This window comes from Condylura cristata, unplaced genomic scaffold, assembly GCF_000260355.1.
Source record: "Condylura cristata isolate star-nosed mole 26May11 unplaced genomic scaffold, ConCri1.0 scaffold00009, whole genome shotgun sequence".
NCBI lineage: Eukaryota > Metazoa > Chordata > Mammalia > Eulipotyphla > Talpidae > Condylura > Condylura cristata.
The window spans coordinates 33,115,439-33,127,267 of record NW_004567110.1 but is presented as its reverse complement, the minus strand read 5'-3'; the positions used below and the strand labels follow the sequence as shown (position 1 = coordinate 33,127,267).

General features: G+C 39.8%; 1 protein-coding gene across 1 annotated transcript in view; it reads right to left on the bottom strand.

Annotated features, from left to right (window-relative positions):
- TMEM64 (transmembrane protein 64) overlaps positions 1–11,828 on the bottom strand; it is a gene marked incomplete at its 5' end in the record, with an annotated part of 24,088 nt that extends 12,260 nt beyond the window's left edge. Inside the window, one exon of the mRNA XM_004679742.2 lies at positions 11,262–11,828. Coding sequence (XP_004679799.2) covers positions 11,262–11,828 — 567 coding nt within the window. The remainder of the gene's footprint in view (positions 1–11,261) is intronic.
- Between the last annotated feature and the right edge of the window lies 1 nt (position 11,829).

Sequence of the window (11,829 nt, the reverse complement as noted above, 5' to 3'; positions counted from 1 at the left end):
ACCGCTGAGGGGAGCAGCGGGCGGGTCAGGAGAGGTCTGCCTCGCCATGTGGATCTCCTCTGGGGCAGGCGGGGATCGAACTCATGTGGAAGTGGCTTAAGCTTCTTAGTGCAGTGCTTTAACCCACTGTGCCACCAGGGAGGGCCTATTGTAAGATTTTTATTTTGAGTAGAAGAACTAGGAGTATTGATGGTGAGAGGATTCACTAGAGACAGCTGGGAGCAGAACAGTGTGTCTACTGAAATATACTGTTGCGGGTAAGAGGTCTGCTATGCCTTGTGTGTTAGCTTCCTGGCCAAGATTCGAACTCGGAACTCAGGCAGAAGCAGAGGGGCACGAGGTAGCACAGAAACTTAACCTTTAGGCCACCAGGGAGGCCCATAAATATGAAATTTTAAAAACTAGTTTAAGTGAAACCATTAGCTCCAGATTTCTTTCCTTCCCCAAAGTACTGCTACCTGAGTTCCTAGTCTTGGTTGTTCTGCTGGACAATTCGAAGTAAATTACACAGCTCTTTCCTTCTCTGTCCTCACGTCCCATCACGTCTTATTGATTTCCCTCCCTAAATATCTAAGAAATCTCCCCAGTGTGTTCCTTTCTTATCTTATTGCAGTCTCCCCTGCTTACCCATCTTAATACCAGGTTGCCATCTATGCTAAATCCCACAGAAAGCTTTTAAAAAGGCCAACTAGATCCTGCTTAGACTTTTCTTACTGCCATCAGAAAGAGGTTTACGTTTAACGCACCAAGTGCTCCATGACCCAGTCTACAAATGGCACATTCTTCACGTTAAACTATGTTCAAGTCACATAAAAATATTCTTGTGCCTAGAACAGACATATAGACCAGAGGATTCAGATAGAAAACCCAGATATAAACCCACAGGTTTATGGGCAGCTTATCTTTGACAAAGGAGCAAAGAAGATACAATGGAACAAAGAAAGTTTGTTCAGCAAATGGTGATGGGAAAACTGGGAAAAAATGAAGCTAGATGACTACCTCATACCATACACAAAAATCAACTTGAAGTGGATTAAAGATCTAGACATAAGAACAGAAATCATAAAATACCTGGAAGCAAAGACTGGCCAAACACTACATGACACACACTTCAGCAACATCTTTGAAGATATAGCACCCAAGGCAACAATAGTGAAGATAAGGATAAATAAATAGGACTACATCATGTTAAAGAGCTTCTGTACAGCAAAAGAGATATTACAAAAACAAACAGACACCCCACTGATTGGGAAAAAATTTTCTCATACAAAACTAGCAATAAAAGGATTGATCACAAAGATGTACAAAGAACTGATGAAACTCAACAAAAATAAACAACCCCACCAAAAAATGGGCAGAAGAGCTAAAAAGATACTTCTCCAAAAAGGAAATGCAGATGGCCCAACAAGCATATGAAGAAATGTTCAACATCACTCGTAATAAGGGAGATGCAAATTAAAACCACAGTGTGATATCCCAGTGAGAATGACACATCTTAAAACAACTAGCAACAACAGATGTTGGCGAGCATGTGGAGAAAAAGGAACTCTCCTGCACTGCTGGTGGGAATGCAAACTAGTACAACCACTATGGAAAACTGGAGGTTGCTCAAACTGCTAAACAGAGTTTCCATATGACCCAGCAATCCCACTCCTAGGTATCTACCAAAAGACACAAAAACACTGATTCAAAAAGATACCTGCATCCCCATGTTTACTGCTGCTTTATTTACAATTGCAAAGACATGGAAACAGCCCAAATGCCCAAAAATGGATGACTGGATTAAAAGATGTGGTACATAGACACAATGGAATATTACTCAGCAACCAAAAAAAAAAAAAAAAAACCATGCCTTTTGAAGCATGTGTTGGAGCTGGAAATGATTGTGCTTAGTGAAATAAGCCAGAAAGAAAAGGAAAAATACCAGATGGTTTCAGTCATAGTAGGACTATAACAGACCAGGCAAAAAAATGATAATAATAATTAACAACTATATACCAGAGACATTTTATGGGGGTAGAGTGAGGAATGGGATCAAAAACAGTGGGGGGAAGGGAATGCACTAGACTATGGTGATGGCACATGGGTGATTTGGTGATGGGAAGCCCAAGGGGTTACAACTGAGATGGATAAATTCACAAAATGATGTAAAAATAAACTATTATTTTAAAAAAAAAAAAGATGTTCTTGTTCCTAAAACACTCGTTGCTTATTTTCCTCCTGAGTATTTGTATACTGCTCCTTTGGCATCCTTGTTCCCAATCCTTTTACTCAGACAAAAGTCCTAAACTGTCTCTCACTACTCAGTCATCAATTTCTTTAAGAAACATTCCCTGAGCTTTCAAATCTGCATTAAGAGCTGCTTTCAGGTTCTTTGACAAAACACGATCACTGCGTGCTCCGTGGCTCAACCCTAGAGAGTAACTAAAGGTTCACTATCTGTTTACTATTGCTCTTACCCCTTCCTAGGTATAAATTCTGTGCAGGAAGAGACCTATCTCTCTGTTCTTCACTGTCTAGCTCAATGCCTGCTATGCTTTGAGTGCTAAATAAATCTTGATTGTATCAACATCAAAACTGTTGATTGATATGGAGACTTAACTGCCTGGATGCAAAGTCTTTTTGTAATTGGCTATTCAGAAACTGAGACTACTCTGTTTCTCTCTCCCATACTGAAATAATATTATAAATGGAAATTAGTTATCAGCAAAATTTATACCATGATATGCCTAGAATGCTAATTCTCCACTACACTGTAAGCAGTTTGAGGGATCTGGTGTGGACTTTGCTTTATTTACTTCTATAGCTCTGGCTTCTAGAACAGCAGTGCACACACAGTAGGTCCCTACCAGTTAATTGCTGAGTGAATACCAAACAAATACTAAAAATTAATTCCAGTAACCTCTGAGGCTGACTTGATTTCAAGGCTAAGACCCTTTTCAATGAGCCAGCAGCTCTGAAAGTAATGGGGAAAGTCTTGCTACTGGAAAGAATCAGGCAGTGGTTCTGAAAGAACATACTCTTAACAGTTGGAAAGAGCTTCAGTGTAAAGACTTCTACTGACAGAGATGGTTACTTAGGCCATTGTCTACAATTCAGAAACCATCTTCATCCACACAAGCTTTTTAAAAGTTTGATATTCCCAAATTAAGAACTTTTGTCCCTCAATCAATCAGGTGTGGTTCCTAAATATTTTCAGGGTAGGGAGAACTGTCACTGAGGCATTTAAAATTCTAACACACCAACCCCTGCACCACCCCCACCACACCCTTCTCCCCAGGGCAAAATACACAATTACATTTAATTTCTTTGACATAAATTAAAAAGACCTTCATAATAGATTTCTGACAAACTAATTTTTATTCATTCAACAGGAATGTATCAAATGCCTTCTATACATAAAGCTCACCTCTAATTAGATATAGAAGCAACATTGATAATGTAGTTATTCTAAATCATTTTATAATATAAAAAATGATGAAATGTTCATTACATTCAGTAAAAGCCCATAAAAAAATGATTAATAAAATTTACTCAGAATGTTACATAAGAAAATTATATAGTTAATAAATGCTAATACTAGGGACAAAACTAAAATGTTAACTTCTTTGTTCTTGCTATACTTTTCAAGGTTTTTATACTTACATTATACAGCGTAATCAAATAACAGTAAGATAAATATAAGACATTTTTGCTTTTTTTATAGATTTATACAGAACTGGGATACAGGCCAGAGTGCAGGGGCAGTGAGAGGATTCATCAGAGACAGAGTGGGAGCAGAACAGGAAGGTCAATGAAGTACACTGCTGAGGGGAACAGAGGGTGAGACAGGAGAGGCTGGGGATCGAACTCCTGCTGAAGCAGTTGTGTAGTTAGTTTTGCAATGCTATGCTTTAACCCACTGCACCAACAGACCAACAGGGAGGATCCAAAGAGAACCCATCATTGCTTTTAAGGATTTTATTTTTAATCTAGGAAGGGACAAGGAGATACAGTGTATACTATGTTACTATGACACTCTAGGCCAGAGATAGAGATTTGTGATGTGAGCCCACTTAACCACAGAAGCTGATGAGAGAGTGAAAGAAACCCAAAGAATGGAAAACAGTTTCACAGAAGTAGTGGCCAGATGTACTTAGTGGTGCTGTGAAAGCTAAAGACGTGGGCTGAGGTGGCACACTTTTGTTAATAGGGCTATCAGATCTAATCCTTCAGCACTGGGTCCCAAGTTCTTTCAAACAGACTACATCTCTGTCTTTTATTCTAAATGACCTGCATGTAGCAATGGCTATAAATTAATATACAGTCAAGTATTTCAGTTCACCACCTATAAAGTTAGTTATATTTATAACAAAGGTAAAATTTGTAATATGAGAAACAAGTATTTTTATATATTTATAAAATATATTTTGTATGTTTTTAAAACATACTTTCACTAAGCTGTTAAAAAGTAATGATAACTTGTTCCAATTATTTGTCTTTTCAACTTCTCATTTTACACATTTAACCTTTGTCATATTTTGAACCAGTATGCATGACTTCACCAAAGTAACAAAAGAGCTGAGACAGCTACAAGTCCCACAAAGACCCCAAAACTAATACTTTACCACACTAGTGGCCTTATACTCACATATCTCTTTCATGATCACCCAATGCAAGCTGTAGGAACAGTCATGACAGTTATATTCATTCCAGGCTCATCTTAATGCAGCTTTTGCTGTCATTATTTTAATCAGAATACCAGTTTCATAGCTCCCTATCCTGAAAACAACAAAAAAAAATCTCTTTGTTGCTGCTTCTAATCTATCGTGGATTCATAAAAATAGAAAAGTAATTAAGAGTTTGGTAGTATTTAATACTTTAATGTGGCTCACTGAGAAGTGAGCCAGGATGATGGACCTTGCACTTTTAAATTTACTCATTTCTCTTTTTTTTACATTTTGCTTTCAATACCCATATATTGCCTTTTTTTTTTTTTTAATAGAAAGGTAAATGTGATAGCTTAAGGGGCTCTCTCCACAGTTACAGGGGCTGGGGCTTGATGGCTATTTTATTACAGTAAAACTGGAACTCTACTGCAAACCTTTTCTGTAAAATGCCAGGTAGCATATACTTTATTTAGGCTTTGCATACCTTAGTGGCTCAAGTACTCAACCATCCTTCTAGCTTAAAAAGTCAGAAACAATACATACACAAATGAGCATGGTTGTGTTCCAATAACACTGTTTACAAATGCTGAAATCTAAATTTCATATAATGTTTGCATGCATGAAGCATTTTTCTTCTGAATTTTTTTTTCCTAATTCCTTAAAAACAGAAAAACTATTTTTTTTTAAAGATTTATTTATTTGTGCATACAGAACTGGGGTGCAGGCCAGAGGCTCAGGGGTGGTGAGAGGCTTCACCATAGACAGAGAGGGGCACAGAACAGGGAGATCGACGAAGTACACTACTGAGGGGAGCAGCGGGCGGGTCAGGAGAGGACTGCCGCGCCATGTGGTCACCTCCGGGGCAGGCGGGAATCAAACTCATGCTGAAGCGGCTTTAGATTCTTAATGCTGTGCTTTAACCCGCTGCGCCACCAGGGAGGGCCCAGAAAAACTATTTTTAGTTCATGTGCTGTACAAAATCAGATGGTGGGTCTGGCCCATGGGTCACAGTTCCCTACTCTTCAGTCCTGGGATGATGTCCACAATAGGAGCCCTGCGTAGGGCCTGCCACTTGGGAAAACCACCATAGTGTTTGATAGGCACTGTGCTGTGGGCAAGTGCTATGGAGCCAGAACCAGCTCTTCTCAGGCTCAAAACTAAACCTTGGGTAGGATCATGATTCTACCACTTACTGTGTGTTCTTAGGCTAGTAACTTCACCACTCTGTGCTGCAATTGCCTTAACTGTAACATAAAATTATGGTTAATGTGAATATTAAGTAATATGTACATGTGAGAATAATGCCTGACATAAAGTGAAATATAAATAACTTGTTAAATTACAAAATAAAAAATCTCTGAATTTCCATGTCCTCTTTTTGAAATACAGAGGAATAGAGAGGGAATAAATAGCAACTACATATTTTGTGACAGATATGTAACAGTATCATTGAACAAATTTTACCTGAAAGAATAGTTAATAAAGCAACCATAATTCACCCAAAATGACACAGTAAATGTTAGACCCACATCTGACTTCTAGTTTGCAGTATCTGTCCTCTAACTCTGCTGCTTAGTCACTGATACCCCACAAAAGGCTGTTGTGTACTATATGCTTGGCATATTGTAATATGCACATGACACACGGATAGGATCTTTGCTTTATGTTTTTATTTAAGGTTTACTTTGATTTCAATGATTTAATGATGACAGAAACAGATTTCTCATATAACAATGTTCTGGAAAAGGAAGCTATCAGAGTCGTTAACTTTTAAAGTTTTCCTGTGACCAAAGTGAAAAGGAAAGAGAGAATGATACTTAGGTATTCCTGTAGAACTGTTACAGGGCACCCAGTGTGAACTGGGCTGCCTGTCTGTGGGGCCTCAGTTGTACTACAGACACACACAAAAGGGTCAATAATGTGATTATTTACAAAAGGGGTAAAGAAAAGGAAACAACCCAGGGAAAGAGAGAAGGATACAAAGTAACTGGAAGATCTTACCTGTTTGGCTGACTTGGAGCTCTGTAACAAACTAACTGAAAGCCCTGAGTCACATGGTCCCAAGTGTCCCAAGAGTCTTTTCCCCAGAGGGAGCAAGAGAGCCATAGAAAATGGCACCCTATTTAACCCCTAAAGTCCCAGAATGCCTGCTTAGCTCCGACCTTAGGTCCTCGCAGTTCTCTCCCTGGTACTGCTGGGAGCTGTGGTTTCCAATCATTGGAGTAGAGGGTGGAGTCCACAAAACTCTGCAGAGTTCCTTTAGGACATGCTTCCCCTTACACAAAAATCACACCTCTTTGGAAGTTGCAAGCACCAATATGAATACTATTATACATAAAAACCAATTATGTGATTTTGTTATTTTAATTAAAGGTAACATTTCATAGGAGTAAATTTTAAATTACAGAGGTTTCGTTGTCTTCAAGGAAACATCCAAAGCAGACCTTACAAGAATACTCAAAGCTTACAAATACAAAATTGGATCTTATTCTTGTGAATATTTCCAATTTTCAATGGTAACAAGTTTCTCCTACACTGCTCTTCTATTGTAAGATTTCATCTCCTACACCTGCATCAACAGTCTTCTTATAGAGCTTTTTCTAGCAATGGATAAAAAGTTATACATGAAAGTTCACAGATAAAAAGATTTGCTCTATTTGAGTCAGACATACCATGTCTACTTTTTAAGAATTAAATACCTTGCTGAGAATTAAGTAAGTTAACACATCAAAAGGTAGTTAGAATGGCAAGAGAAAAGCAAGGGAGTTAATAAGCTGTGCGGTTTGGAATTTATCCTGTGGGGGAAAGAAAGCCCACTTGAAGGCTTCCTGCAGGGGAGTACCAAGATCTGATTTGCATTTTAGTATCTATGTCTGGACTGAGAAAAAACTGGAAAGCCTTGGCCCCTTGGTAAGGAGATCAGATAGGAGGCTGAGATGCCTGAGTCAGGGTAGTGGCAGTGGTCCAGACTGAAGCTTCAGGAAGCAGAATCCACTGGACTTAGCCAATGATGTGAAGAGGGGGTTCAGAGAAAGAAGGTAGTCAAGTGCCATTGCTGGAGGAGGACTCTGGACTACCAACTGTCCTGCTCCTGTCCTTCCTGGTGCAGGTATCACCCCTTGGAGGTTAGTTGTGGACCTGTAAAACTAGTTCAGGTCAGGGAAAAAAGTGAGATTACTTCCAGGAGGAAGCTTTAAAAGCCAGTGTGCCATTTCCTCTGTGCCAGTAACCAATACAAGATGGTGGCTGTAGATCTCAAAGTAAAGATGACACAAAGCAGTGATTTCCCACATCTTCTCCTAATCCAACTTAAACCTGAAAATGTGTCAAGCAGGTAAGCAGACCTTTGCTTTTTAACCTACTGATGATAGGGGTTCTTACTGCAGCATAATTCAGCCTATACTGACAGACTCAGTCAGAGAATAATATTCTTCCTAGATATGTTTCTGGATAAGAACAGTACTGAATATACACAAAGTACAAGCTTAGAAATCTGTGCTCATGGACAATAATATCTATTCGTACAAGATTATATTTTTAAAAATCAGCTTTATTTCTCAGGGAAGATGATGAGTGCATTTCTAAGAAAAGGTTTAAATAAGTATTTGAAAAATACTTATTATGATTCAAAATACTTCTAATGATTCATAAATTATTATGTAGTTTTCTATTTCAATATTTTCAAAAGTGGAATGTCTGTTTGTTTATCCCTTTTAAGCACCCATGGGAGAAGAAAAATGTATGGTTAAGAATGAACCTCCCTTTTCTACTTCCACATACTCCCCACTTAAAATCTGCCCCTGCCTCTGCAATGGCAGTACGGAGCTACAAATTACTGAGAATTAACTATATGCCAGGCAAAATATTTCATGCATTCACTAGTGTATTCAACCCACACAACTCTACTTCACTTTACAAGGAGGAAACCTGGAGACGGCCGCACAGCCTGCAATGTCAAGTACTGGATACTTCCAAAGTCTGTCATGATCACCAAACCTCCTTTCCTCTTGAAGGTAAATGCAGAGTTTTTTTTAGTCATGGGAATTAAGAAAATGAGCTCGTACTGGAATAAGTGCAGGAAAAGATCATTTAAGATAGGAAGGGAAGAAGAAAACGAGAAATATGCCTGGTGAGGGGGCAGCACTAGGAAATCAGAAAGGGGTAAGGACCTAGAGAGGATGAAGATGGGATGAAGAAGTTCTAGAAGGCAGAAGAAAAGTTGGACTAAGGTCAACATCAGCCTAAACTAAGCTTTCTGCTCACATATCCTGTGTTAACTCTGCAAACTGGTTTGGCTGAGTTACTTCTGTAAACACATAGCTCAAAACAATAGACATGAACAAGAGTAACAGACCACGATCCAGTGGCTTTACAGCTCCCTCTGCTTATGGCTCCAGTATGGATGTGGTGTGTACACACATCCCAGATCCTAGGTTCAAATCTCAGTTCTGTCACACTGCATGGTAGGTGGCTGAACCTGAATAAGTCCCTACATGGTTAAGCCTCCTCCATTTCTTCCTCAGTAAAACAGGGTTCTAATATCTATTTTAAAAGGTCTTCTCATGCCGCCGCCTCCACCCCCCGCCCCCTTTCTCTTAACCTCACTATGTCTGAGTGTTGACCCTGGTCAAGCTACTTCATTAGCTTAAACTACTTCCAAGTACAAGGTACAATTTCTCATGTTTAATAGTTAAAAGAGTCATTAGCAAGAGAAGATCTGTAGTTTTAAGTAATTAAATATATATAATGAATCCTTCTTATATAGCCAGGAATACACTAGATACTAAATAAACAATGAATAAGTTGAGGCCCTATGGTCAGAACACAGTGCTAAGTTTGAGTTTACCATTTATTTGCTACCCAGGTCACTTGAGTAATAACAGTTCTAGCAACAGAAGTCAACATGTGAGTGTGTTAGCCAAGCCCTGTTGTGCCTATTTGTTTTATTTAATACCCTCAGTACCTCATTAACTAGATACCACTACATTCCCCATTTTAAAATAAGAAACTGCACCACAGAGAGGATAAGCAGCTTGACCAAGGTCAACAAATTCTAAGCAGACAGCAGGACTCAAGCACCACTCCTATGCTCCTATTAGACAATAACCTGTATATGAACAATCTACCTTCTTGAAGACTGATTAAAAGGTCAGAATTATCTTTTTGTGGAAAGTAGGAATACAGATGAGCAAAGCACAAGAATACATGTTATGCTGGAAAACAAAGTAAACAGAGTGAAATTATTCAAGTTCCTTACTACCAAGCCTCTTTCTGAGTTTGAGGATACTGGATCTATTATAACCCAAGTCTGAGTCAAAGTTCATGTATATAGTTGATACTAGATAGTTGTGAAACGGGAAAAATTTAAGGCTTAGATCACATCAAACTTTATCTCTACAGAAAATCCTTATTTATTCCATGCCTCCACAAGTCTCTTTCTACAGTCATTGCTGCTGTTGGTTAGATTCAACAGATTTGCAAAAGGCATTTAAAAAGAAGAAAGGAAAATTAGTAAGATTAATTTCATCATAGCGGTAAGGTGGTTAGAATTCTAAATACAAAACAAAATGGGAAAGTCTCTAGAGTAATAACATTTTTGAAACAATATGTTAAAGTCACCAACATAAAAGACAACAATTATTGGTTTTCTTGACATCTGAAGGGTTGAGTTCCTGGGACTCTCTATATGAATTCTTTGTAGTTTACAACCATTGAATTTGCGGTTTTCATAATCTATTTCAAACCCTTCACCTGAGAAAAGGCAAAAGCAAGGGCAAGTAGGGTTGACAATTTGTCCCAGTTACTGAGTTTGTAAAGATCTGACTTTCTTCATTCAATCTTGTTCTCACTAGCAGTATTTCTATTCTGCAATCAGTTGCACAGAGACACACACTAGCTAGAGAAACTTAAGTTGAAAAAGCAGCACCTATGAACAAGCCAAAAAAAGTGTAGAAAATGTGTATAAAGGAGAAAAACACATGCCCACTGGACAAAAGCTTGCTTATTTTGCTTTATCCATTAGCGAAGATCTCAAAATGAAGTTCTTCCAAGGGAAGATAAGAGTGTTTTACCTGTTAAACTGCATTAAAGCAAATTACTTGGCTAAGGAAACGCTTATTACAAGTTTTATTGGAAACACCAAAATATGAAGTCTATAGCTATCCCACTATTATTTACCCAAGCGCTGTCTTCAACCTCTCATCCTTAAAAACTTGAGTCAAAGTCTTGGTTGCATTTATGCAAGAGAAAAACCTAAGGAATGTAAAAATCATTACTCCTTGTTGCCAAGTTGTTACAGATACAAGATGACCAATGTTTAAAATGGACATTTTCCATCATTTCTTCTCACAGTTAAAAGGGCTCTTCATTTTAAATCGAATTCATATGCCAAAAACAAAAAACAAAAACAACTCTCTACCTGATCTCCAATTGAGGAGATCACTTAGATTTGCTTTATTTGCATACGATTTCTCAGAGCTCAACAGAAAGTAACTCCTGCTGTCAATGTCAATGCTCTGCAGGCATTTATCTGATGGAGAGCCCTCCCAGGGCCATCGCAAGGCCGGTCAAAACCAGACTTGGAGAGGGGTGGACCAACGGGACACCACTTACCGAGAACACTGCATTCTGGAGCCCAAAAGGTATGGGAGTCAGTCTGGCGAGGGCCACCACTTTGAGGCCGCTTCCTCCCTCCACGACGCGAATAACGGCGCTCAGCTTCTCACTGTTTTGGATCTTGGTGGTCACCCAGGCGGTCAGTAGCCGCTTGCATACCACATGGGCGATGAAGGTCCCGATGAGGACGCCCACCACCATCAGTCCCATCCCCAGTAAGAAGCCATACAGGTAGCCGGCAGCCACGTTGAGCACGATGTAGCCCCAGCCACAAGGGAACGAGACGACGATGAAGCCTACCACGAAGAGCAGGACCCCCAGCAGCGAGTCAAGGGTCTCCACCCAGAGCAGGAGGTGCTGCAGGTAGCGGCGGACCAGGGCCAGGGAAGCGAAGCACAGCGCGGCCAGCACGCAGACCAGCACGAGGCTCCTGCACCAACAGGTGCTGCCGAGGCAGCAGCAGCGCCAGTTTCTCACCTCGGCCACGCCGACCACCACGCCGCAGCCGCTGCCGCTCCCGGGGCCGCCCGCTAAGGCTCCGCCCGGCGCGGGCAGCTCCGAGGCC